The 26461-nt window shown below is 43.5% G+C and overlaps 1 protein-coding gene across 1 annotated transcript in view; it reads left to right on the forward strand.

Annotated features, from left to right (window-relative positions):
- The first annotated feature begins 6151 nt into the window (after nt 1-6151).
- The window catches only part of Bcl2l14 (BCL2 like 14), a 28477-nt gene continuing 8167 nt past the window's right edge, over nt 6152-26461 (forward strand). The window contains exons 1-3 of the mRNA XM_052175099.1: nt 6152-6546; nt 18876-19312; nt 23416-23589. Of these exons, the coding sequence (XP_052031059.1) occupies nt 18883-19312; nt 23416-23589 (604 nt within the window). The 5' untranslated portion in view covers nt 6152-6546; nt 18876-18882. The remainder of the gene's footprint in view (nt 6547-18875; nt 19313-23415; nt 23590-26461) is intronic.

The raw sequence follows: 26461 nt of genomic DNA on the forward strand, positions 1-26461 counted from the left end.
CCTCTGGGAACCCAGAATAAGTGTCATGGGACCGTAGAGTAAAACCTGGCCAGCACATTTCCTCTAGACTTTGGGGGAAATAGCTTCCTGTCAGAACTGTACAGTATTCAGCCAGGTGAAAACCTGGCTGGAGCTCGAATCTGCAGGAAAAAATCTGACACAGGCTCTACGCAATATGCCTGACACCGAGAAATACAGAGCAAGGATGCAACTAGCATTTATGCCTGGACTCCTGAAGGACCCACCCGGAGGGGACCAGCATCTGTGAGCTGACTCATGGCAGACCACCCACTGCTGGGACCAGTCAGTGGGACCCAAACTCTCAGAAGTCCACTCAAGGGCAAAAACAGCATTTGTAACCCAAACCCATGAAGAACTGTCCACTGGTAAGACAAGCAGTTGTGATCTAACGTCACAAAAGACAACCCTGGTGTTTGCCAAGCAACTGGAAGGCCAGGAGGGAACATCAAAAGAATGAAGACTGGGAAGAGTGGATCGAGCAAACAGACAACAGGAATACTGAGGACTAATCTCCGTACCCCAAACACCAGGCTAGCAAAGAAAATGACACCTCAACCCTATTACAATTTAATCCCTCTTGGGTATTTCAAATACTTCCGCTGAAATAATAACAGTGATTTTGAAAGAAAACAATAACTTGATCAACGATTTCATATAAGTCCTAATGCAAAAACACAAGAACTATAGACAAGCAAGGCGTCATGACTCCCCAAAATGTATCTATTCCCAAGCAATGGCATCTGACAAGAAGGAATTAGATGGGATCCCAGAGAAAGAACTCAAAAGAATAAGTGTAAGTACAATCAAAGAAATCAAAAAGGACACACACTCCTGATCTGACTCCAAGAGAGCACAAGCACATGTGTGGAGTAAGAAATTCAGGCCAGTAGATTAAAGTAAATGCTAATAAAGAGGAATAATGAAAAGGATTAACTTAAACATAAGAAAGGAAACTTCCAGTCAATCCAATAAAAATCTCTGTAGAAATATGCACTAATAGGAAGGACTGAAGGGAAGAAAGTTGAGACTGGAAGACAGCGAGAAAAAGTTGGGGAGTTCAGGCAATGGTGAAGAAAAATAATAATCAAATGTGAACTCAGCATTGAGATCAATAGAACACTGTGAAAAGATCTATGAAGCATAAGCATAGAAAAAAGAATTTCATGCTAAAGGAGTAGAAAGCATTACGAGTAAGATCATAATAAAAAAAGAGATATCTAACCAGATACAAGTATTTTAAAAAACTAAGCAGACAAGACCATAAAAGAAATTCCCCATATCATAATTTAGTTTAAAAAAAAACACTAAATATACAAAAAGTATATTGAGATGTAAAAAGAGAAGCGCCAAGCCACAAAGGCAGTTTCATTAGAATGTCACCAGATTTCTCAACAGCAACTTAAAAAGCCAGGAGACCTTAGAACTATGTGTTTAAAACTCTGACAGAGGGCTGGAGAGATGGCTCAGTGACTATGAGCACTGACTGCTCTTCCAGAGGTCCTGAGTTCAATTCCCAGCAACCACATGGTGGCTCACAGCCATCTGTAGTGGGATCTGATGCCCTACACTGGTGTGTCTGAACACAGCTATGAGTGTACTCGTATAAATAAAATAAATCTTAAAAAAAAACCCTCTGACAGACAGCAACTGCAACCCAGAATGTTATCTATTCTATCTGTAGTAAAACTGTCATCATTAATGGAGAAAGAAAAAGTTTCATGATTAAAAGCAGACTAAAGAAATGCATGATCTCAAACTCAAAGATCTGCCTGCCTCTGCCTCCAGAGCACTGGGTTAAAGGAATGTGCCACCACCATCCAACAGAAAAGGCACTTTAAGCAAACGTAACTAGGAAGAAAGTAGGATTTGCTGTTCTAACATCTGGCAGGAGAGAGTTCAAACCATCAAAGGGGCCGTCAAAGTTTATAAAAACACCTGGCACACAAGCCAAATGATCTGAGTCTAATTTTCAGAACTCATAAAAAGCCTGATGTCATGGGGCACATCTGTAATCCCAGCACTCCTACAGAGAGATGGAAGGCAGAGACATGAGAATCATCCAGAAGTTCATTGACCAGCTACTGGAATTTTCCAGCATGGCAGAAATGTCAAAAGAGCCCCCACTCCTCGGTAGGGAGAAGAGGACTGAGAGAAAGAACGAACTCTTTAGTGTTGTTCTCTGACCTCCATGTGTGTTCCTGTCCCTACTCACACAGAAACACAATCATAATACAATTACTAGTCAAAGTTGCATGCTGAATAAAAAACAACCCAGCAAGAAGGAATTCAACTTTAAATATATATGCACTAATCATGGGTGTATCCAGTTCCTAAAACACGTACTAATAGATGTAAAAACATGCATTAATTCCCACACAACAATAATGGGTGACTTCAATATATAGGTCAATGGGCAGAGCTGATCAGTAGACAGGTTATACTGACAAAAACTAAATAAGAAACCTGAGTTCAATAGCATTCTTCCCAGTTTCTGTGGTGCTTTCCCTAAACTAGACCATATGTTAGTGCACAAAGCAAGTCTTAACAAATATGAGAAAGTTGAAATAATCTATCGGATTTTATGTGGCCACAATGAAATAAAACTAGAAAGACCATGGAACCTATACAAATTACGGAAATTAAGCAATGCCACTTCTTAATAATAACTGGGTCTTCAAGGAACTCGAGTGAAAAAAAAAAGATTCCTATCATTGAATGAACATGAGAAGACAAATACTCAAATCTACATATATGTGTTTATACTAAAATACAGGACACCCCCCCCACAGATTTCAAATAACAACACACATGGGGGGCCTTAGAAAAACAAGAATAATTCAAATCCTAAATAAGTATATGGAAAGAAATAGTTAAGATCAGGACAGAAATTAACAAACTATAAACTAACAACAAAAACTTGATACAAAGAATGAAACAAAAAGATAGACAAGATTGAAGACAGAGAGAGCGTGCTCAAAGTAATAAAATTAGAGATGAAAGGAAAACATCACAACAGATAAAAATGAAAAGCAAAAGCTCATTGGGAGGATATAATTTAAAAAGAAACTGGGAAATCTAAAAGATATGGATGAATTCTAAACTCATATGGCATACCAAAATTAAATCAATATGGCATAAACTAAACAGATTTTATAACAAGCAATGAAATTGAGGCAGTAATAAAATTGAAAAACAAAACAAAACAAAAACCTCTTAACTAAAAATAATAACCCAAGACCAGATGGATTCTCTGCTGAGTTTCAACAGAACCTTAAAGAACTAACGCCAAGCTTCTCAAACTAGTTTATAACATAGAAAAGGGGAGGATGCTATCAAATTCTTTTTATGAAGCCAGTGTTGTCCTTGTATAAACTGATGACATCACCATTCCAAGGTGTGATGGAGAAGGTGGATGAGGAAGAGGACAGACTAGGAATCTGGAAGAGTCTAGAACAGGGAGAGAAAGTAGAGTGCACAGGGCCATGGGAGGTTAGAGATGGGGAAAGAGGAAAGGAAAAGAGAGAGAAGGCAGGAAAGGAGACCAAGAGAGAGGGAGCCAGACGAGAAAACAGAGGAGCACACGTCCAAAACGGCAGTTATGTGGAACTGAGAAGCTGAAGGAGGGAGGCGTGAGCCGGAGAAAGTAAGGCTAGAGGGTAGGCGTGAAGAGAGCCGAGAAGGGCCGCAGGCACTGAGTGAGCCCGGAGCCCAGCATGCACTTCGGTGTGTTCATAGGCACCACAGGAAGCCATTTGTCCAGTTTCTTTTGGACTTGACAGTCCTTATACCAAACCACACAAAGACACAACAGCAACAAAAGGAAATTGTAGACCAAATTCTCTAGATAAAACAAAACAAAACTCAGTAAAATATGGGCAAACAAAATTTTAGAAATAAATAAATAAAATTGTTCACATGATCAAGATGGCCTTATTCCAGAGATGCAGGGATAATTTAACATATGCAAATCAACAGATGAATACATCACAAAAATGGACTCAAGAACAGAAATCACATGATGTTCTCAATAGATACAGAAGGGGGTGTTTAAAAAAATCTGACATCTCTTCATGATAAAAGCTCCAGAGTAGAAATAGAGGGAAAACATCTCAACATAATTAAGGCTCTATATGTTACAGAGGTAGCCAACATTATACTAAATGGGAAAAAAATTAAAAGTGTTTCCACTAAAATCAGGAATAACATGTGGATGTCCAGTTTCTTCTCTTATTTAACATTGTGCTTAAAGACTTAGCTATAAGACAAGAGAAGGAAATATAATTGATACAAACAGAAAAGCAAAAGAAGTCAAAGTGTTCTCATTTGCAGATAAGAGTCTAGACATAAGGCCCTAGAGATTCCATCTAGAAACTTTTAGATTGCATTAACATTTTCAGTAAAGTGACAGGATATGAAATTATCACTCATAAATCAGCAGCCTTCCTGTATACCAATAAAAATGCTGAGAAAGAAGTCCAGAAAAACGATTCCATTAAAAACTACTACAAATAATATAATAATAATAATAATAATAATAGCCAAGAAAGTGAAAGACCCCAACAATTAAATTGAAAAAAATACTAGGAGATAGAAAGAGCCCCATACTCATGGATTAGAAAAATTAATATTATAAAAATGGCTATATTGCCATAAAAATCCCAGTATCATTCTCACAAATAGGAAAAAAATCTTAAAATGCACGTGGAAGTTCAAAGACACCCAGCTAGCTAAAGAAATCCTGACCAAATATGGCTGATTTTAAGTTATTCTGTAGAACCATAGCAACACAAACAATATAATTCTATCACAGAACCGATGTTCAGATCAATCACATGGAATAAGGGATGCAGATAGACGTCCACCCAGCTACTGACAAGTGCTTTTTTACAAAGATGCCAAAAATACGCATGAGAAAAGATGGCACCTTCCTCAAATAGTGCTGAGAAAACTGGCTTTTCCACGTGTGGAAGAAAGAAACTGGATCCTTATCTCATTCTGTGAAAAAACGTATCTCCAAGTGAATCCAAGTCGCTAATGTGAGTCATAAAACTGTTAGAAAAAGCAGGAAAAACATCTCTAGAGATGGCTTTTCGGAACAGGACTTCCTTTGCTCAGAAAACAATGTCAACAATTGATAAACAGGATATCATGAAATGACAATGCTTCTATACAGCAAAGAAACAGTTCATTGATTGGGCAGATGGCATACATATTGAGAGAAAATCTTTATCAGCAATACAGAGGACTGATATTATATATATTATATATATATTTATATATAACATATTATATATAAATATAAATATTTATATATAATATATTATATATTATATATCATATATAAATATATAATATATGTTATATATAAATATATATATAACAAGAAATTATATACCACAATAGCAGACCAACCAAATTAGTAACTTTCAAAAGTTTAAATACAAATGGCCAGTAAACACATAAACTGCCCCTCACTCCAGTCAGAATGATAGTCATTAAGAAAACAACACTCATACATGGAAAAGTAAAAAAAAAAAAAATTCTCCCAATATTTTTTTTAAAGAAAAGAAAACATAACAGATGCTGGCTAGTATGAGAACAAAAGGGAATTCTTACGCCCTGCTGACAGGAATATTAAACTAGTCACCCACTGTGGAAGTCAGAACGAAGGCTTCCAGCCAGTATGGAAGTCAGCGCAGGTAGGTTTCTCAAAAAGCTAAAATAGACCAACCAGGTGACTCAACTGCTGCATTTACTCAAATGACTCTCAAAGTCAACACACCGCAGAATCACTGGCCGGTTGATGCCTCTTAGGGCACTGCTCACAGCAGCTAAGGATGGAAGCGACCTAGGTGTGCACCAACCGAGGACTGACTGGACAGAGAAACCTGCTATGTACATACACAAGATTTTTTTTCCAACCATAACCGTGTCCATGTGTCATGAAAGTAGAAGTAAAACCGTCCAGAGGAACCAAAGGGGCAACAGGAGGGGAAGAACGCTGGGCAGTCACACCACACTGCATGTGCTTTTATGAAAAAGCCCGTATGGAACAGAACAGTGAACCAATTACAAGGAATAGGAGCAATGGACTTTTTTTCCAAATATGAACTTGCCACGGATTGGCTGGTCGGAAACCACAGATAAAATGCAAAGCAAGGAGCCAAGGGGACAGCTCCACCTGTTTGTGCCTGAAGGCAGTGAAGTGTTTGCTGAAGGATATCTAAGTGCTTTTCGAGTCAAATTACTTGAGCAAAGGGCAGCCTCTCCTTCAGTTAAAGAGCTAGAGGCGGAGCTTGAAGAGGAAGTGGCTTCTGTTCTAAGGCCCCTCTCAGACTTGGTCCCAAACCTGAGAAGCCAGTCAGTGCCTGGGACCTTCCAGCCACTGAGCTGCGCTGCGTCGTGAGAAGCCAAGACCTGTGGAAGGTTTCCTCTCAGTTGCACGTTCAGAGACACCGGTGTACAAACAGCCACCTGAGACCTGACCTGAAGCCAGAGGAAACAGGCTGAAAGCCTGCAGATCAGGTAACAACAGCAGGGAACAGCAGTCTCTGTCTCGGCTCCCTCTGGAGCCGGTATCCAGGTTGCATTGACCAGAGGCCATCTAACTCAGGAGCGTTAGGCCCCTGTAACAGACATTCTGCTCATGGGAGCCAAGCTGGTTCACTGGGGTTTCCAGAAGGGGGCAAGATGGGTTATGAGGCGATTTCTCTCCCCTCCCTCTCCTGCTCCTTCTCCTCTCCTCCCCTTCTCCTCTCCTTTTCTTCCCACTCTGTTTTATGTTTGTTTTGTCTTCATTTTTGCTTCAGACAGGGTTTCTCTCCCTTATGTAATACTGACTGTCCTGAAACTTTCTCTGTAGAACAGGCTGGCCTCGAACGCAGAGATCCCCCTGCCTCTGCCTCCTGCAGTATTGGGATTAAAGGCGTGCAACGCCACCACACCCAGCAAAGGCTTCTCTTTCTATTTCTCGTTATACAGAGGTCTTTAGATGGTAAAGAATTCGTGACTGACTGGCCTTTTTAGGTGTGGTCTTTTCTCTCTTGGTGGAAATATGACAAGGTGTATAATGGCATGAGAGCTGGACAAAGCCCACAGAAATGATTGGCTTGGAGCAGGGTTGGGGTACAGGATGCCCCCCAAACACCCCCCCTGTCGGTTGAACCTGAAGATATGAGCACTCTGTAGAAACTTGGTTGTTAGAAGACCCTCTAAGGAAAACTCTCTTCTCCCTGAGATCTCTGCCCCCATTCCCAGTCATGGCTTCCATTTTCTGTGTGATGCACAAGCCCGAGGCTTTAATCTCTGTGTTTAGCTTCTGTTGTGAGAAATGAAGACGTTTGTGTCTTCATCTTCTTACCTTCAGAACTGAAAAAATTGTCTTATCCTTGGACGTGACAGAGAATGCAGAAAGACCAGAAACACACAGAGGTCTGGAGAAGGTGGGAGAGGGAGATGTATAGATGTCCCTGGCAAAAGGGACCCAGGATGCTGAAGGTGCAGCTCAAGGTGACCAGGCATAAGGGCGCTCTGTGGCTGAGTCTAGGGACCTCCCTAAGAAGAGCTGTAAGTTCAGCCACACTCCCGGGCTCCGCCTCTGAGGAGAGCAGAGGAGAGGCGAGTCTAGTGAGGTTCCAACTCTGCAGGACCCAGACACTAGACTCTGGTGGCCTCTCGTGGAACTGTGAGATTTCCCTGCTGCCTTCTCTAAATGCTCACCCACCTGCCTCGGGAGGGAAGTGAAACCTCACCCCCCCCCCTCACAGACTGCAGTCCACAGACTAGAAAACTTCTCAGAGTGACTGCTGCTCAGCAGGGTCTGGGTGGTCCCAGCAATCTGGTCTTCCCAGGAAGAACACAGCACACCGAGCAACTGCCTTTCAGATGGGGCCTGCAGGGAACCCTCTGGAAGGCATAAGAGGCCAAAGAAACTGCTGCATCTGCCTTTGAGAGTGTGGGGTGCGCCTGGCGGTGGTGGCGCACACCTTTAATCCCAGCACTTGGGAGGCAGAGGCAGGTGGAGCTCTGAGTTCGAGGCCAGCCTGGTCTACAGAGTGAGTTCCAGGACAGCCAGGGCTACACAAAGAAACCCTCTCTCGAAAACCCAGAGAGAGAGAGAGAGAGAGAGAGAGAGAGAGAGAGAGAGAGAGATATGCAAGCAGGAAGAAAACTGTTGTGAAGACTATGGGTCCCTGAATCCCCAAATCAACATTAAGACCTCTGAAGAATCCCTTGGGACTGCTGCCAACACAGAATTTACCATTTATATTTCTATGGTGCAGAAATTGGGGCAGCTTCTATTGCCTTCTTAATGCACCGATCCTTTAGTACGCCTTCTCATGTTGTGGTGACCTCCCAACCATAAATTTATTTTTTACTACTACTTCATAGCTGTAGTTTTGCTGCTGTTAAGAACCATAATGTAAGTAGCTGTGCTTCCCTGGGGTCTTGGGTGACCCTTGTGAAAGGGTCGGGGGATTCGGAACCCACAGGTTGAGAACTGCCGCCCTGTTGAGTAGAAAGCTCGTGAGGAATCCCTGAGAACAGACAGCATCGAGTGTGATAAATTCTCTTGCTGCTTTCAAATCAGACCAAACTTTCGGCTTTGTGGTAGTTCTCCCTTAAGGCCTACCGTTTAAATCTTTAAATAAAATCTTGTCAAAGATTTAAATAAAAGCATTTTATCTATCCTTTGAGGATCCCAAGTATTTATACAGTGTACTCACATTCAGCTGCTTTCTCAGCATTTTCCCTTCCCAGTGTCAAGCCACCTGCCCTCCAGATTCAGCCTCTCGCTGGTGTTACAGGCGTGGACCACCACACCCAGCTGCCAACGACAATTCACATTTTTCTGTCTCCATTTGCCCACATAAGTTCCGAGCTCCTGCCACAGAATCCTGTCTTCCATCTGTCTGTCTGTCTGCAGTCATGAGCCCTGACAATCACCTTTCTTCTGCTTTAACTTCTCTGTTGGTTGATCTAAGTCCCCGGAGCCTGTCTAGCTCACTAGATAAACGTCTCTCCTTTTACAAAGTAGAAGGACATCGGGCTGTCTCTTCAACTCAGTGGTTTCCCCCATTTCTGACAAGGCTCTTGAGTCAGCCATTTAAGGAACCTGTGTCTTGGAGAAGCCAGATCCTTCCTCTCCCTGGCTGCTTACATGCACAGTTGCAGTTGGAAAGTCTGCATCCGCTCTCTATGATGCACTGAGATACTTGGGGTTTGTGAACATCCATGAACATCTCTCATGGAGACACAGGACTCCAAACTTTGTCCTCAGATGAAGCGATTATGGGACAAGAGTGTCCTGCCCACTGCCGATCCTGAACAGCCCAGTTTGGTTTTTTATTAACAGTTTTTGAAGGGGCAGGGGCAGGTATCTCTATAAGACCAAACTGGCCTTGAACTCTTAGAGATCTACTTGCCCCTGCCTCTGCCTTTCAAGCGTTGGGATTGACTGTGTGACCCACCACACCTGACCCGAACTGCCCAATGTAAAGGGAAGTTTCCAGAACCTCCCTGAGAAATCTGAGCTCAGTCTCAGTCTCAGTCTCACTTCCGGCGGCCATACTTTCCGACCGACTCTTTCGCTTGCCTCAGCTTCCTTGGCCCCAACCTTCCATCCATCAGGTCTCAGGGCTTCTCAGCTGCTTCTTTTATTCATGGTTCACGGTGTTGTCAGATTTAGCAAATATAAGACACCCAGTTGCATTTGAATCCTAGGTAAAGAAAGTTCAATTTGTAATATTTGGAACGTAGATAAAGTAACATTTATTTGTAGTCTATCAAAAAAACTGCTCAACTTCATTAATCCACCAGATGCCTCATGTTTCATCTGGCATTCATTCATTCATTCATTCATTTATTCATATTTGGTGTGCACCTGAAAACTGTCAGGCTCTATTTTAGGCGCTTGGAAAGCTCCACTCTTTGTATCAATTACTCTTGTCGCCATGACAATATACTTGACAGAAGCAACTGACAGAAGGCCGTTTACTTGTACTCACACTTAGGGAAGGCCCGGCACTGGCAGTGCCTGTGGCCGTAGTGGCAGGAGCTGCCAATGACTGGTCACAATGGGGCTCCTGTTGGGAAGATACGAATGCCAAGGTTAGCTCATTCTCTTCCCTTTCCCAGTCCATGGGATGCTGTCATCCACGTTCAGGACGGGTGTCCCTTCCTCTGTTAAAGCTCTCCACAAAGACCCTCACAGACATGCCCAGATGTGTGTCTCCTGGGTGATTCTAAGTCCAGTCAGGTGACAATGAAGATTAGCCATCATGTCCTTACTGGATTCCCACACACAGCAAATACACTTAGAGACACAAGTCAATGCCAGGTAGAGCACGTGTCATATTCAAATCCCCCTTACTGTCTCACAGCATCTACATCTTACAAGCTGAATGGGTTTGAATTCAGATCTCAAACACACATGGGAGGAATATGTTCATGTGTCCTCTAGTCAGTAATACTCTCTTTACCTGGGAATGTGTTTGTATGTGCGTATGGTCTCCATCTGTTAAGAAAAATGGCCCATTGCCTCATTATTATAAAAGCTTACTATATAACTGTGCTTGGCTTCAAATTTGCAATTCTCCTGCCTCAGCCTCCCGAGTAGGTGGAATCACAGGCTCATCTGCATTTATCTTGCACCGTTAGCCACACCTTGAAGTTAGATCATTGTGTCTTTGTGATCTTTAGGTTGTTCCTCTGCCTCCTATACTTTCTGTAAAATGGTGTTATATCTAGAGACTTGATCAGATTAAAATCTGTGAAAACATTTTTCCCCTCATGTGTGTATGTGTGTGAGCTTATAAGTTATGTGCACCATAGGGTGTGGTGGAGAGCATTAGATCCTCTAGAACCAGCAGTACAGATGGTTGAGAACCACCACGTGGAACCCTTATATTGTCACAGCATACATATGTGCGCCAAGCCAGGCTTTCCTGTGGGTTCTGGGGATCAAACTCACACTGTTAAGCTTGCACGGCTGGTGCTTTTGTGACTGAGCCATCTAGGCAGGCTCTAAGATGTCCATTCTTTTTTGTTTGTTTGTTTGTTTGAAAAGCATGTTCTTTCACTGGAAAAGGAAGTAAAAACATTTTATGATAAAACTGAAGATTTACATGAAAAATATTTCTGATAAAACTGTAGAAAAATGTAGAAGAACATGTTAAAATTGAAGATTATCATGGAAAATTTTATAAAGATATAATAATGGTGTTTTAGTCAGGGTTTCTATTCCTGCACAAACATCATGACCAAGAAGCAAGTTGGGGAGGAAAGGGTTTATTCAGCTTACACTTCTGCATTGCTGTCCATCACCAAAGGAAGTCATGACTGGAACTCAAGCAGGTCAGGAAGCAAGAGCTGATGCAGAGGCCATGGAGGGATGTTCCTTACTGGCTTGCTTCCCCTGGCTTGCTCAGCCTGCTCTCTTATAGAACCTAAGAATACCAGCCCAGGGACGGCACCACCCACAAGGGGCCCTCCCCATTTGATCACTAATTGAGAAAATGCCCACAGCTGGATCTCAGGAGGCACTTCCCCAACTGAAGCTCCTTTTTCTGATAACTCCAGCCTGTATCAAGTTGACACACAAAACCAGTCAGTACAAATGGTAGGCATAAAAGTATTCCTAAGTTGATTGAAAGTGGAATTATAAACATTTTCTGATAAGGTTGAAGATCTACATGGGAAATATTTCTGATAAAATTGAAGAAATATATAGAAAAACATGTTCAAATTGACTATTTCATGGAAAATTATACAGATAAAATGGTAGACATAAAAAACCTTTCTAACTAAAACAACTAAAGCAGTAGAGGTTTTCTGTTGTATATGAACTGGGCCCCATAGTAATGTAAAGATATCTCCCATATGGGAATTCTAGATTAGTGGGTAACTCACTGCCCTCTTTCCTTGGGGCAGGAAAGAAATTTTGATATTATGAAAAAGAGGACTAGGTAGGCAGATTAACTAAAAGATAGAAGCTGAGTTCACACAGCAAAACAAAGAAATCCTTAGACCTAATCCTGAGACTGACCCTAACCCTGACATTTATTCTTTGTGTAATAGGGCTATTACTAACTAACCCTCTCCATTCTTAGCCTTGCAAAGACACACAGAATGATAAGTTACATTGTTGCTTTTATAAATTGTTTTTTCTTATTTATGCTTATTTCTGATTCTGCTGTTTTATCTAGAATAAGTTGATGGTAGCAACTCATAGACTGTGTTCTCACTGATCTGGAGATAATTTTTGGGAGAGACCATTTATCAGAACACTGCTTGCAAAGATAAAAATTGAATAATGGATACTTATCTGACTTATATGATAAATAACAATTATACTACTCATGAAGACAGAAATTTAATGAACTCCCTGAGAAATCATTTTACTCTGTGAATTCCATCTGAATAAAGGGCTCTGTGGCTACAAAGAGATGTATTATATTAAATAAGATTCACAGTCTCTATGTGGCATTCATACATTTATACATTTGTATATTATGTGAGTATTGAAAAAGAAAGTATAAATCTTGTAACATCTGCTTTACTGAACATTCACCTTAATTTACAATATATTATCACACTGTATTTAACCACTGACTTTATATATGCACCACAGAATTAAATGAGTTATTATGAAAAAAAACCTTTCTAAATTAATTGAAGGTGGAATTAAAAACATTTTGATACAATCAGAGATTTACATGGAAAACATTTCTGATAAAATAGAAGAAATATATAGAAAAACATGTTAAATTTGAAGATTATCATGAAAAATAATGCAGATAAAATGGTAGACATAAAAAAATTACTAAATTATTTGAAAGAGGAATTACGAACATAGTAGAGCATGTATCCTTATTACATGGTGGGGAATCCTCTGGGTATATGCCCAGGAGTGGTATAGCAGGATCTTCTGGAAGTGAGGTGCCCAGTTTTCGGAGGAACCACCAGACTGATTTCCAGAGTGGTTGTACCAATTTGCAACCCCACCAGCAGTGGAGGAGTGTTCCTCTTTCTCTACATCCTCTCCAACACCTGCTGTCTCCTGAATTTTTAATCTTAGCCATTTTGACTGGTGTAAGGTGAAATCTCAGGGTTGTTTTGATTTGCATTTCCCTAATGGCTAATGAAGTTGAGCATTTTTTAAGATGCTTCTCCGCCATCCGAAGTTCTTCAGGTGAGAATTCCCTGTTTAACTCTGTACCCCATTTTTTAATAGGGTTGTTTGGTTTTCTGGAGTCTAACTTCTTAAGTTCTTTATATATATTGGATATTAGCCCTCTATCTGATTTAGGATTGGTGAAGATATTTATAATTGCCAGATGCTGGAAAGAACCCAGGTATCCCTCAACAGAAGAGTGGATGCAAAAAATGTGGTATATCTACACAATGGAGTACTATTCAGCCATTAGAAACAATGAATTCATGAAATTCTTAGGCAAATGGATGGAGCTAGAAAACATCATACTAAGTGAGGTAACCCAGACTCAAAAGGTGACTCATGGTATGCACTCACTAATAAGTGGATATTAACCTAGAAAACTGGAATACCCCAAACATAATCCATACATCAAATGAGGTACAAGAAGAAAGGAGGAGTGGCCCCTTGTTCTAGAAAGACTCAGTGAAGAAGTATAGGGCAAAACCAGAACGGGGAAGTGGGAAGGGGTGGGTGGGAGGACAGGGGGAGAAAAGGGGGCTTATGGGACTTTCGGGGAGTGGGGGGCTAGAAAAGGGGAAATCATTTGAAATGTAAATAAAAAATATATCGAATAAAAAAAAAGAAATAAACACCTTTTAAAGAAAAAAATAAAAATTAATAATAATAATAAGGAATGTAATCTAAAAAAAAAGAAAGAGGAATTACAAACATTTTCTGATAAAATTGAAGATTTACATGAAAAATATTTCTGTTAGTCTATGTCTTTTTATTGGGGAATTGAGTCCACTGATGTTAAGAGATATTAAGGAATAGTGATTATTGCTTCCTTTTATTTTTGATGTTATTTTTATGTTTGTATGGTTATCTTCTTTTGGGTTGTTGGAAGAAGATTACTTTCTTGATTTTTCTAGAGTTTAATTTCCCTCCTTGTATTGGCATTTTCCATCTATTATCCTTTGTAGGGCTATATTTGTGGGAAGATACTGTGTAAATTTGGTTTTATCATAGAATATCTTGGTTTTTCCATCTATGGTAATTGAGAGTTTTGCTGGGTATAGTAGTAGTCTGGGCTGTGTTATCTTAGGGTCTGTATGAGATCTGCCCAGGATCTTCTAGCTTTCATTATCTCTGGTGAGAAGTCTGGTGTGATTCTGATAGGTCTTCCTTTATAAATTACTTACCCCTTTTCCCTTACTGCTTTTAATATTCTTTCTTTGTTTAGTGCATTTGATGTTTTGATTATTATGTGCCAGGAGGACTTTCTGGTCTGGTCCAGTCTGTTTGAAGTTCTGAAGGCTTCTTGTATGTTCATGGTCATCTCTTTCTTTAGGTTAGGGAAGTTTTCTTCTATAATTTTGTTGAAGATATTTACTGGCCCTTTAAGTTGTAAATCTTTGCTCTCTTCTGTACCTAAAATTCTTGGGTTTGGTTTTCTCATTGTGTCCTGAATTTCCTGGATGTTTTGGGTTATAAGCTTTATGCATTTTGCATTTTCTTTGACTGTTGAGTCTATGTTTTCTATGGTATCTTCAGCACCTGAGATTCTTCCTTCTATCTCTTGTATTCTGTTGTTAATGCTTGTATCTATGACTCCTGGTTTCTTTCCAAGTTTCTTTCCAGAGTTGTCTCCCTTCGTGATTTCTTCATTGTTTCTACTTCCACTTTTATATCCTAGATGGTTTTGTTCAGTTCCTTCACTTGATTGCTTGTGTTTTCCTGTAATTCTTTAAGGGATTTTTGTGTTTCCTCTTTAAGGGCTTCTGCCTGTTGACCCATGTTCTCCTGTATTTTTAAGAGATTTTTGTGTTTCCTCTTTAAGGGCTTTTACCTGTGGACCCATGTTCTCCTGTATTTCTTTAAGGGAGTTATTTAAGTCCTTCTTGAAGCCCTCTATCAGCATCATGAGATACAATTTTAAATCCAACTCTTGCTTTTCCAGTGTTTAGGGGTATCCGGGACTTGTTGTAGTGGAAAAACTGGGTTCTCATGTTGCCAAGTAGCCTTGGTTTCTGTTGGTAGGGTTCTTGCACTTGCCTTTCGCCATCTGGTTATCTCTGGTGCTGGTTGGTCTTGCTGTCTCTGGCTGGAGCTTGTCCCTCCTGTGGGCCTGTCAGCCTGTGTCAGTACTCCTGGGAGACCAACTCTCTTCTAACAGGGTCTGTGCACAGAAGACTGTGGAGCCCCCTGGATCCCCAGTGCAAATGGCGGTGGGAAGACTTCCATCCCAGCTGTTCCAGTGATTGTATGCCAAGATGTCCATTCTTAAGAGATCATTTGGCTACTGGGTGGAACCTGGGTTGGAAAGAGGAGAAGATCTCAGTATAGTCCAAGTGAGATATGACGGGTGATCTGAGGAGAATAGAGGAGCTGAAGAGGCAGGGAATGTTAGGGAGAGATGAGGGATAGAGATGAAGGACAGGCTGGGTGACAGGGAGGAGCTCGTTACCTGTGAGAAGGGCTGTGTAGGACACACTGGGCAGATTGACTTGACAGGCAAAGGATGGACATCAATAAGACAGTAGGAAGAAGTGTGCCCTCCAGTCAGCTTAGTGGCTCCCGATAGAGCCCTAGACTTCAGGCATAATAAGTGTGTAATTGGAACAGTTAAGGAGAAACAGAATGCCAGAGCATTGGAACCAGCCCAGACTAGGATGAAACAGGAAGTAAGGGAAGATGCTGGGCAGGGAACCCCTCCACGCTGTGCTCCCACCCACCCCCACCCCTGAGGGCTTGTTCACACCCACTTGCCTTGTATAAACACAACTGTGTATGTAGCAGGTATAGGGTTTTACAAGACTGCCTGTCACTGCCCCAGGGAAGCCCCTTCTGCTCTTCAGTCTTCACCTCACTTTTGGCCCAACCACCCTGTAGCCCCCACCTGCCTTCCACTAGAATTTACCTAGCTCAGCCCTGGGCCTGGTCATGAAGCTATTCCTCAGAGGCTCGAGCCTCTTCTAAATAAAGTCATGATACCGCACAGGATCAGGAAGCACTCACCCTGTGAAGATGCCGGAGCCCTAGTCCTTCTTCAGACATCAAAGTCAACATAGGGCAGTTAGAGAACGTTCTCGGTTTAGACAAGAAGTTTGTTCATTTTCTTACAGTGCTGGGACCCTGGTCCTTGTGTGTTAGGTAAGTGTATTGTCACTGAGCTATAATCTTTGACATGTGAGCCTCAGTTTATATGGGAAACAAGAACCGAAGAGATCGAATTGCCCAATGACAATGTAAGTTTGGAACTGTCAGAACATGGTCACAAGTCCCACAGTCAAGTTCAGTCTGTCTGTCTGTCTGAACCATGTCCTTCTGCTTAAATCCCTATGCGCAGATGCTATCCTGTTCTTTCATAGCTTGTCCCTAGTATGAGAGGACATAGTGGAAGGAAAAGGAGGGACATGGCAGTAGATGCTACTAAGATCACCACAGCTCCATTACCATTACAGTATCTTCAGCTTTCGGGGCAAACCCTACAGGACCAGCAAGAGAAGGAAGCACAGCTAAGACCCTACCGATGACAAAGGCAGGGGAAGTTACACAGTCCCACAGTGCACTGTAATGCTTTGGTCAACCATGGCGAAAAAGGATTAAGGCCAAAGTATAAGGATTGTCCCTTGAGATCACATCAGCCACTGGTGTGATAACCCTCGTACCATGCATCAGTATACAGTTTGCACTATGTCACCTGATAACCTGTTTTCAAGACATGTCCTTGTCAGCAATTGCTGAGTTTGCAATCTTTCTGCCTCGGCCACCCAGTGTTGAGCACAAGCTATCATGCCTGGTAAGCTTCCATTTTATATACATGCATGCATACATACATATATTTATATATTCACACATATATCATTATTGTATAATGTGTATTGCACACACATGCTACCCATGCATTATCTTATATACTCACAATATGTGGCATGTCTTTAGAGCACCAATCTGAGGGGTCTCTGCTCCTTCTGCAGAGGCTGTGGTGGGGGCAACTCAGAAGGTAAAGAGATCTACGTGCACTTACCTTTCCCTGTTTCCCCTTATGAGGTGCCTTCTGCCTCAGCTTCTGTGACTTGTTTCCTATAATTGGTTCTTAGGATAAGCTGTCACTGAGTAAGAGTTCCCATCACTTACTTACGTTACGAAATTGAAAGGCAATAATGGATGTAGTGGAGTTCTTCCGTGTTCCTATGGGAGAGGACACGATCACATGCTTCCTTTAGAAAGAACACTCCACGCCTGGAAACGGGCAGAAGTGATTCAACCATCTTCATTTCCTTCAAATAACTGTATGGACAGAGGGAGTGGACGCTGTGCCATTTTCCTTGTTGAAGCTGTCATGGAATTTCCTCTCTCTGGTTTCCTGCTGGCCTGCCTTGCCTTGGCAGAGAGTTTGCTTTGCTGAGCACCAAGGCTCACTTTCCCTTTTCATCTCAGATGCAAGAAAGCCTGACCTTCCATTTCTCCTTTCATTCAAGACTCAGCTGAGCCTGTATTGTCAAACAGCATGTGTTTCGGGTCTGACGGTCTTGAGTTCAAATCTTACCTACACCAGTAACCAGTTTTGTGCCCTAGGGAAAACGGCATCACATCTCTGACCCTGAACTTTCTGTAGACTGACTAGAAATTATAACAGCTATGGGGTATGGGGTATTGTGAGTGTAGAAGGCCGAGGCACATCACCTTACTCAAAGGTGGTAGCTATGAGGCTGGTAAGATAGCTCAGCATGTGCTTAATGCAGAAGCCTCCCAACCAGAGCTTGATCCCCAGAACCCACCTGGTAGAAAGAGAACTGATCCATAGACCTCCACGTGTGGTATGTGTAGGCACATACACATTATACAATGCTAATATGTGTGTAAACATATATGTGTATGCATGTATGTGTATATATGGATGGATGGATGGATGTGTGTGTGTGTGTGTGTGTGTGTGTGTGTGTGTGTGTGTGTGGCTGGCTACAACTGCCTTTTCACTTTTTTTCCCTGAATGATTTCAATTTAGTGAGTTTGGGGCTAGCCTGGGCTACATGATACAAGCCCTGGCCATTAGATACCTGTGTTATACCATTCTCAGCAAACTTCAAACATGTCTCCATACATCTGTTTTCTACCCATGCAGTTTTTTTGGTTTGGTTGGTTGGTTGTTTTGATTTTTGGTTTTTATTTGATTGATTGATTGATTGATTGATTGATTGAATGAATGATTTTGTTTTCCCAAGACAGTTTCTCTGTGTAGCCTTGGCTGCCCTAGAACTAGCTCTGTAGACCAAGCTGTCCTTGAACTCACAGAGTTCTGCTTGCCTCTGCCTCTCGAGCGGTGGGATTGAAGGCGTGCACCACCACCTCCAGGCAACTGCCCATGAAGTTTTAAAGGTAAATGCGCATCCCCCATCTTTCTGTTGCCTTAAGTTGCTCCTCCATCTGAATTGGACTTGTCCCTGCCTCCCCACACCCAGCTATCTTCCCCTCCATTAGAGCCCGTATTCCATCATTACCTGGCGTTGTTTCTGCTTCTGTCTCCTCCTGTCCCAGTAGCAACAGTGGCTTTTCTGACACCGGTTACTCCTGCCTATCCTAGCAATGTGAGATCAGAGACAAAAGATGCCTTCTCAGTTCTTCCCGTGCTTTCTCTTAACCTGCAAAGCAAATGCCCTGACACACCGAGTGCCTTTGTCCTTTGTCATTCCAGCCCCAACATGTGCAGCACCAGTGCGTGTGACCTGGAAGACATCCCCCTGGAGGATGACGACCCCAACAGCATAGAGTTCAAAATCCTGGCCTTCTACGCCAGACACCATGTCTTCAAGAGCACCCCAGATGCCTTCTCGCCCAAGCTCTCCAGAACAAGAAGTCTGTCCCAGAAAGCATTGGGGACTTGGTCAACTGATTCCTGGACACAGGTATCGTTGCCTTGCAGAAGTTCCCCCTCCAGTGAAAAGTACGTAAACTTGGGCAAGAAGAAGTCTTCTTGGAGAACACTCTTCAGAGTGACCGAAAAGGAAGAAGACCCGCTGAGCTCCCCAAAGGGGCTCCAACGTCAGGGTTTGGTACAGCGGCAGGGTGGCTCCCACAACCAGCACTGGGCCAGGTCCCTGTCCAGCGTGGAGCAGCGCCTGGAGAGTGAAGGTAGGCTTGTGGAGGGCTCTTGCCAGCACCCACTCCTTCCTCATGTGTGCTAAGCGTTTGGCCTCCTCCTACCTGCTGAAGATAGAGGCCTTTCCACTTCTTTAATCTTCCACCATAACCACCCACTTTCCCCAAGGAAGGAAGATGGTGGCCATGGATGGCGGCTGCAGAGGTTCTCTGGCTCTGTGACGGTAAAGAAGCTTGCTTTGAGAGAGAAACATGAACAAAAGCACCGCAGCCAGCGCAGAGGCTTTGCCTCCCCCTGGGCCGGTTCACCTCTGGGGACCCTGGGCACTGTGTTCACACCTGTACACTGGGGAGTCACACCCTCTCCTACTTCTTCCGGTTGATGGGTGGAAAGACCAAAGAGGAGAGCCAGTTATCCTAGCATTCAGATGATGGAGGCAGGACTTCCAAGGGTTTGTGGCCAGCCTTGGCTATATAGTGAGATGAATGCCAACCTGGGCTACGAGACCCTGTTTTCAACAACAAATAAACAAACAAAGGACAGAGGGAGAAAGCAAGATAAGGGGAAGGGAGAGAAAAGAGAGAGGGGGAAGTGGGAGGGGCATGAGAGGAGTAGCAGGGATGAAGAGAGATGGAGGGAGGGAGGGAGGAAGGAAGGGAGGGAGGGAAGGAAGGGAGGGAGGGAGGGAGGGAAGGAGTGAGTAAGGGAGGGAGGGAAGGAGTGAGGGAGGGAGGGAGGGAAGGAGTGAGGGAGGGAGGGAAGGAAGGAGAGAGGGAAGGAGGGAGGGAGGGAAGGAGGGAGAGAAGGAAGGAGGGAAGGAGGGAGGGAAGGAGGAATGGAAGGAGGGAGCGAGGGAGGGAGAGATGGAAGGAGGGAGGGAGGGAGGGAAGGAGAAATGGAAGGAGCAAGGGAGGGAGGGAGAGATGGAAGGAGGGAGGGAAGGAGGAATGGAAGGAGGGAGGGAGGGAGGGAAGGAGAGGGAGGGAAGGGAGGGAGGGAGGGAAGAAGGGAGTGAGGGAGGGAGGGAAAGAGATACAAGTAAATAGGTTTTCAGATGAATGCACTGGCTCATACCTACAGTCCTCAGCATTTCAGAAAGAAAAGCACAGTCAGTTCTAGGCTAGCCTGGGGTACATCTTAGGATTATATTGTAAGACTGTCTTGAAAAACTGAAAAGAAACAAAATACTTTTCAGAACATAAACCACTGGGCTGGAGAGATGGCTTAGCTGTTAGGAATGCGGCTGTTCTTCCAGAGGTCCTGAGTTCAGTTCCCGGCACCCATGTCCATGCTCACAGAGTCTATAACTGTAGTCCCATGGGATTCAAAGCCCTCTTCTGGGGTGCATGCAGACAAAACACCCATGTATTAAAAATATATAAATTAAATCTTGTAAAAAAAAAAGAAGCTTTTCAAAAAATGGAATGTAAACTATTCTTTTTTTTAAAAGACTGGTAAAGTCTTCCCTTGTTAGGAAAAAAATTGTACTATCGCTGAGGGCTTTGCCTCCACCCACTTTCCCACTCACTCTCACCTCAGCAGAGCCCCATCCTGCCAGGTTTGGCGGGCCTAGGAGGCATGTCCACAGTCAGTCAACAGATGGCAGTAATGGCTCAGTTTTAAAGCGTTGCGATTATTCTAAGTTGTAGTCAGCCCGTCATGTGGATGGCTCTAAACCAGTCTGTGGCCAAAGGAACTTCTTCAGTTAGATGTGGGCGCTAGAACAGATTCCATCACCCAAGAGGCAGTGAGACTTCGAGGAGGGCCATTGCTTCAGGACACATGGCCTGGACCACACAGAGGCCATTTTCCCAGATGTGTTTAACTCTCAGAGCCAATCAAGGCATCTGCTCCCTAAACACAAGGGTGGCTGAGGCTACAGCAGGAGGGCCTCTGTCTTCCTCTCCTGCCCATGATTCCCACTGTGGCTCAGAACTGGGAGCCTGGAGGCTCCAGTGACCTGGCTTTAGGGGTCATTGTGGCCTGCACAGGGAGACAGGAAGTTTCCCAAGCCTTCCTTCCCCATTTCCTACAGTAAATGACAAAAGTATCACTTAGCTTTCCCACCTAAATTTTCAAAAGGAACCACTCACAATCCTCTCCCCTTTTAGAAAGAAGAAAAATAATTATTAGGTGAGATTAAGAATAAAAACTAACATCAGCTAAAACTCTGAGAGAATAGGTTTATAGGCCAAATTCTATCTTAGGCTAAATAACCTTTCTCGTTTTCTGCCTTTCTCTTTTCTTCCTGCTTGGATGGAGATACGATGTCTAGAATCGTATTACATACGATTGCAACCATAATACATACGGATTAAAAAAAAAAAAGACTTATTTATTTTATGCATGAGTACACTGTAGCTGTCTTCAGACACACCAGAAGAAGGCATCGGATCCCATTACAGATGGTTGTGAGACACCGTGTGGTTGCTGGGAACTGAACTCAGGACCTCTAGAAAAGCAGCCAGTGCTCTTAACCGCTGAGCCGTCTCTCCAGCTCCCATGATGCACAGTTTTCTGCATATCTAGTTATATGTCAGATGTTCTGAAGGGCTTATTCTACACGGCTGTGGGAATTCTAGACATCGTATCTCCATCCAAGCAGGAAGTAAAGAGAAAGGCAGAGACGGCTTTCTTTCTAGATTATTCAGCCCTTTTCATATATGTATTTTGTGGGTTTATTTACTTACTTATCTGAGATAGGGCCTCACTATGTAGCCCAGGCTGACCCCCTACCTCTTGACCTACCTCTATCATAAATTGATCTTCTCCAAATACAATATGATTAGACTCAGCTGCTCTGCTTGGCAAACACCTCAAGTTCCTACAGCGAGCCGATGGTTGAAGCACCAATGACTGCCCCACAAGTCAGCCACGTGCCTGCCTGCCCTTCCCGCCTTCCCAAGCAGACACAGAGCTGCATTGGTTCTGGGTGCCTATAGCTTCAGCCTGTGCCGTGTAAAGCTTCCCGCCCTGAGGGCAGCACAGGAGGCATCAAAACGAGTGGTGCCTTACATACTTACTGTATTAGTTTGGGTTCTCTAGAGTCACAGAACATATGGATAGTCTTTATATAGTTAGGGAATTTGTTGATGAGTTACAGTCTATAGTCCAACTCCCCAACAATGGTCAGCAGCAGCTGTGGATGGAAGTCCAAGGATCTAGCAGTTTCTCAGTCCCACGAGGCAAGCAGGCAAGGAAGAGTGAGTAAATCTTCCTTCTTCCAATGTCCTTATATATCTCCAGCAGAGGGTGTAACCCAGATTAAAGGCTGTAGGTCTCCAACAGAGGGTGTGGCCCAGATTAAAGGCGTGTGCCTCCATTCCTTTAATCCCCGATGATCTTGAACTTGGAGATCTCCTTGTCTTAATCTTCTGAAATTCATAGCCACTATGCTTCAAGATCTCCATGCTAAGATCCAGGTCAGAAACTTACATCTCTGAGCCTCCAGATTAGGATCGTAGGTGAGCCTTCCAATTCTAGATTATAGTTCATTCCAGATCGTAGGTGAGCCTTCCAATTCTAGATTATAGTTCATTCCAGATATAGTCAAGTTGACAACCAGGAATAGCCACTACACTTACTCTTCTGAGATATTTGTAGTCTGTGCTGGCCTGGAGCTCATGACTGGCCTCCTAAGCACTGAGATGACAGATGTGGCTGTGTCTATGTAGCCTGGCTTACCTATAAGCATTACTTGAATGTTTTCTATTAAACTTAAGGGGAAATTTGTGACTATAAAAGCAAGGAGTATTAGACTATTGAGCACTTTCCTGGGAACTGAGAGGTCACCTCTCCAATATATAAAGGGTATCCCCAAATAACTGAACTTAATAACAAATAAAAGCACCATGAACATTCTTTGAAGCAATGCTGGCACCCCACTTCCTGCCCGTTGGGTTCATTCCTTTGAAAGGGAGAAAAGATGAGGGTGTGGAAGGGCCACTGTATACTGCCCCTCAACCCAGCCTGTTGGGGAATTGCTAGTTCCTTGTGAAGAATGTCCTGCCTCCAACACAAACTCCTGGACGTAGTCCCCTTATCTGAGGCTGGCCTCTTCATCCTAGACAACCCGAAGTCCATGCTGCATCCCCAGTTCTGGGGATGCCCTCTGAGCAGTTCTTTCTCCCTTCAGCTGTGGACTCCAAAGTCGCTTGTATCGCTAACAGAGTGGCTGAAATCGTTTACTCCTGGCCACCACCAGATGACAGCCACAGCCAGGGAGGAGGCAAGTTCAAACAGAGTGTCCCAGAGATTCCGTACTTCCAACTTCAAGGCAATCAGCCTAGAGCCTGCGACTCTAAGAAAGGTAAGCCTTCCTCACTGAGTTGAGTGTGTTGGGCTGAGCATGTGCCAGACACAAGTGTACGGGTACATTTGTGTGTGCACACCCCGGGGCCCTGCACCTTGGGAATCTCAGCCCATTGCAAGGCAACATGATTGAGACCTTGAGCTCTGGCTTAAGACATCAGCCCATAACATGGGGATGCCATTAGCTTGTTCACCAACATGTCAGCTCATTGCTAAGTCAGAAGAAAAGTCTCCTATGGAGGGAGAGGAGAAAATGTCAGCTTTAACCATGTTACGACATAGAGTTAGAGTGCCAACCAACCCAGGATTCCTGTGAAACACCCAGCATGGTCAGATAGCCAGAGTGCTATATATTTTCCTTGCCATTATGAGAAAAATGCCTACCAGAAGCAATGTAAGGGAGAAAAAATTATTTTGGCTGACAATTTCAGAGAGTTGCATCCCATGGTTGTTGGCCACATACATTTAGGCAAAAGAGCATGGCTACAGAGTTCAGCAGACGGCAGTTGTTCATTCTGTCGTCCACCAGGCAGCACAGAAAGCAGGAAGTGGCCAGTCATAATGTCCCCCACAGGCCTGCCCTCAAGTGTCCAGCCAGGCCTCACCCCCTAAACCTCCGGAACCTTCCCAAACAGTGCTATCCGTTGAGGACAGGCATTCAAAGCATGAATCTGTGGAAAACAATTCATTTTTGATTCAGCCACCCCAGGTTGGATTCAGAAGTTGCTGAAAAACGTGAGAATTGGGGACCAGATTAGACCAGTCACTGCCTACACTGTAGCCATGGCTGGGACTACTACAGACTCTAGAAGCCTTATGGAAACCCTGGCATCAGAGGGAAGCACTGAAGGGAGCTGGTTTTGCCTTCCTTCACTGCTGACCTTCTTCTCAGCTCTCTCTCCTCCGCCCCTAGAAGGGAGTGTAATGATGGGGATAGCATGGCTCCGGGGTCTGTAGGCTGTGAAGGACAGAGCAGAGTCCTCTCCACAAAGGCGTCGTTTATCTCAGACCCTGAGACAGGGTGTGGATTTTTTCCGCTGTCTGCTGTCTATCCGAAACCAAAAAAAAAATTTTTAAAAAAATGCCACAGAAGCTTTGAGCGGGGAGCCCTCCAAGCATGCTAACAAGAAAGAGCTGAGGCTTTATTGCCATCCCAAGTGTGTCTGGGAGGTAGAAACTGATATCCTCAGGCAAGCTAAAGCCAAGGCACTCCTCCCTACATGCGGGAGGCATCCAAGACTCCAGTACTGCATCTTTCCCAGAGAGACAGAAGCAGACAGGGCCACAGAGATTTATAGGCCTGTTTTCTCTCAGGGTTGTGAGTCTAGGTTATCACTGTCCTCACCTCCTCCCTACACCTTCTTGGGCCTGGCTACATTAATTCCCTGGCCTGCCTTGCCTCTAGCCAAGACAAACCTGTGAGTCCCATAGCTTCAAGAGACTGGGCCATAAGTCAGAAACTCGATTCCTTCAGTTCCTGGTAGGTCCATTTGGATTCTGTTCTGTAGTAATGGTCAGTCTCACTGTTACGTTTACTAAATAGCAAGCTGTGAAAGGAGAACCCTCACAGCCCGTGCCAACGGCACCTACGTTTTAATCCCACTGCCATTTCAGTCTGGGGACCTCAGGGATATGTTCCTTTCATTCCCGTGTATCCTGCCTTGTAGAGACATGGAGCAACAGTGTAAATTTTAGTCACATAAAAATAAACCAAGTTTAAAAGTAACGTAAAAGAGAAAAGTAAACTATTTAGGAGAATAAAATGGGTTTAAGAGATTAGTCCCCAAGAAAATTTTGCTCTGCATTTGGGCTGTAAGTTTGGCTCCATGCTTTCTGACAGTGGTAGAATTATAATCAGATGTGGACCTCATGGGCCTTGAAAGTTGATTCAGCTGGTAAGGTGTTCTCTATGCCTAGAGCCTGAGTTCAGGACCCCAGCTCCCATGTGAAGCTGTGAACAGGGCATGTACCTGTGTGTCCAGCACAAGGACCATCTAGGCAATCAGTCCAGCTCAGCACCAGCTCAGTAAGAGCTCCTGTCTCAAAAACTAAAGTAGAAAACCTTCCAAAGTTGATTCTTGGTCTCCACATGTACATGGACACACACATAGACTCACACATACACACATACACACACATACATAGACACACATAGACACACATACACAGACACACATAGACACATACACATACACATAAACACACATACACATACATAGACACACATATGCACATACATACACACACATAGACACACATACACATAGACACATATAGACACATACACACACATACACATACATAGATACACATGCACACATACACACACATAGACACATACATGCACACACATAGACACACATACACACACATAGACACACACACATACACACAAGGGATTTATATTTCATATAAATACCATCTGCTGAGGAATAGCCTGAAAACAGGAAGGAGGGCTGGGCCTGTGGCTCAGTGGTAGAGCATTGGCCTAGAAATCAGGAGGCCCTGCTTTTGAATCCCCACCCCCACCAGGTGGGGTGGGAATGGGCCGTAGTTATAACCTAGTGGGAAAACAAAAATTAAATACAAATAAGAGGGAAATATCTCCTACACATCTTCATGGACAGGTTTATATGTCATGGAACTGAAATCTTCAACAGTATTCATACAGTAAATATAGTGGTAAGTTTCTCAGGGAAGGAAAGGATGGACCAGGTAAAGAAAACAAGGGATGGGACTGGAGAAGTCTCGAATGGTGGGGTTTGTCAACTAAGGACTTGAATGCTTGTTCCTTCCTGCATCCCTAACCAAGACACAAGCATGGCCACTGGAAAAAACACGTATTATTTTGAAAGAAATAACAGGAATTT

This window comes from Apodemus sylvaticus, chromosome 2 (genome assembly GCF_947179515.1).
Source record: "Apodemus sylvaticus chromosome 2, mApoSyl1.1, whole genome shotgun sequence".
NCBI lineage: Eukaryota > Metazoa > Chordata > Mammalia > Rodentia > Muridae > Apodemus > Apodemus sylvaticus.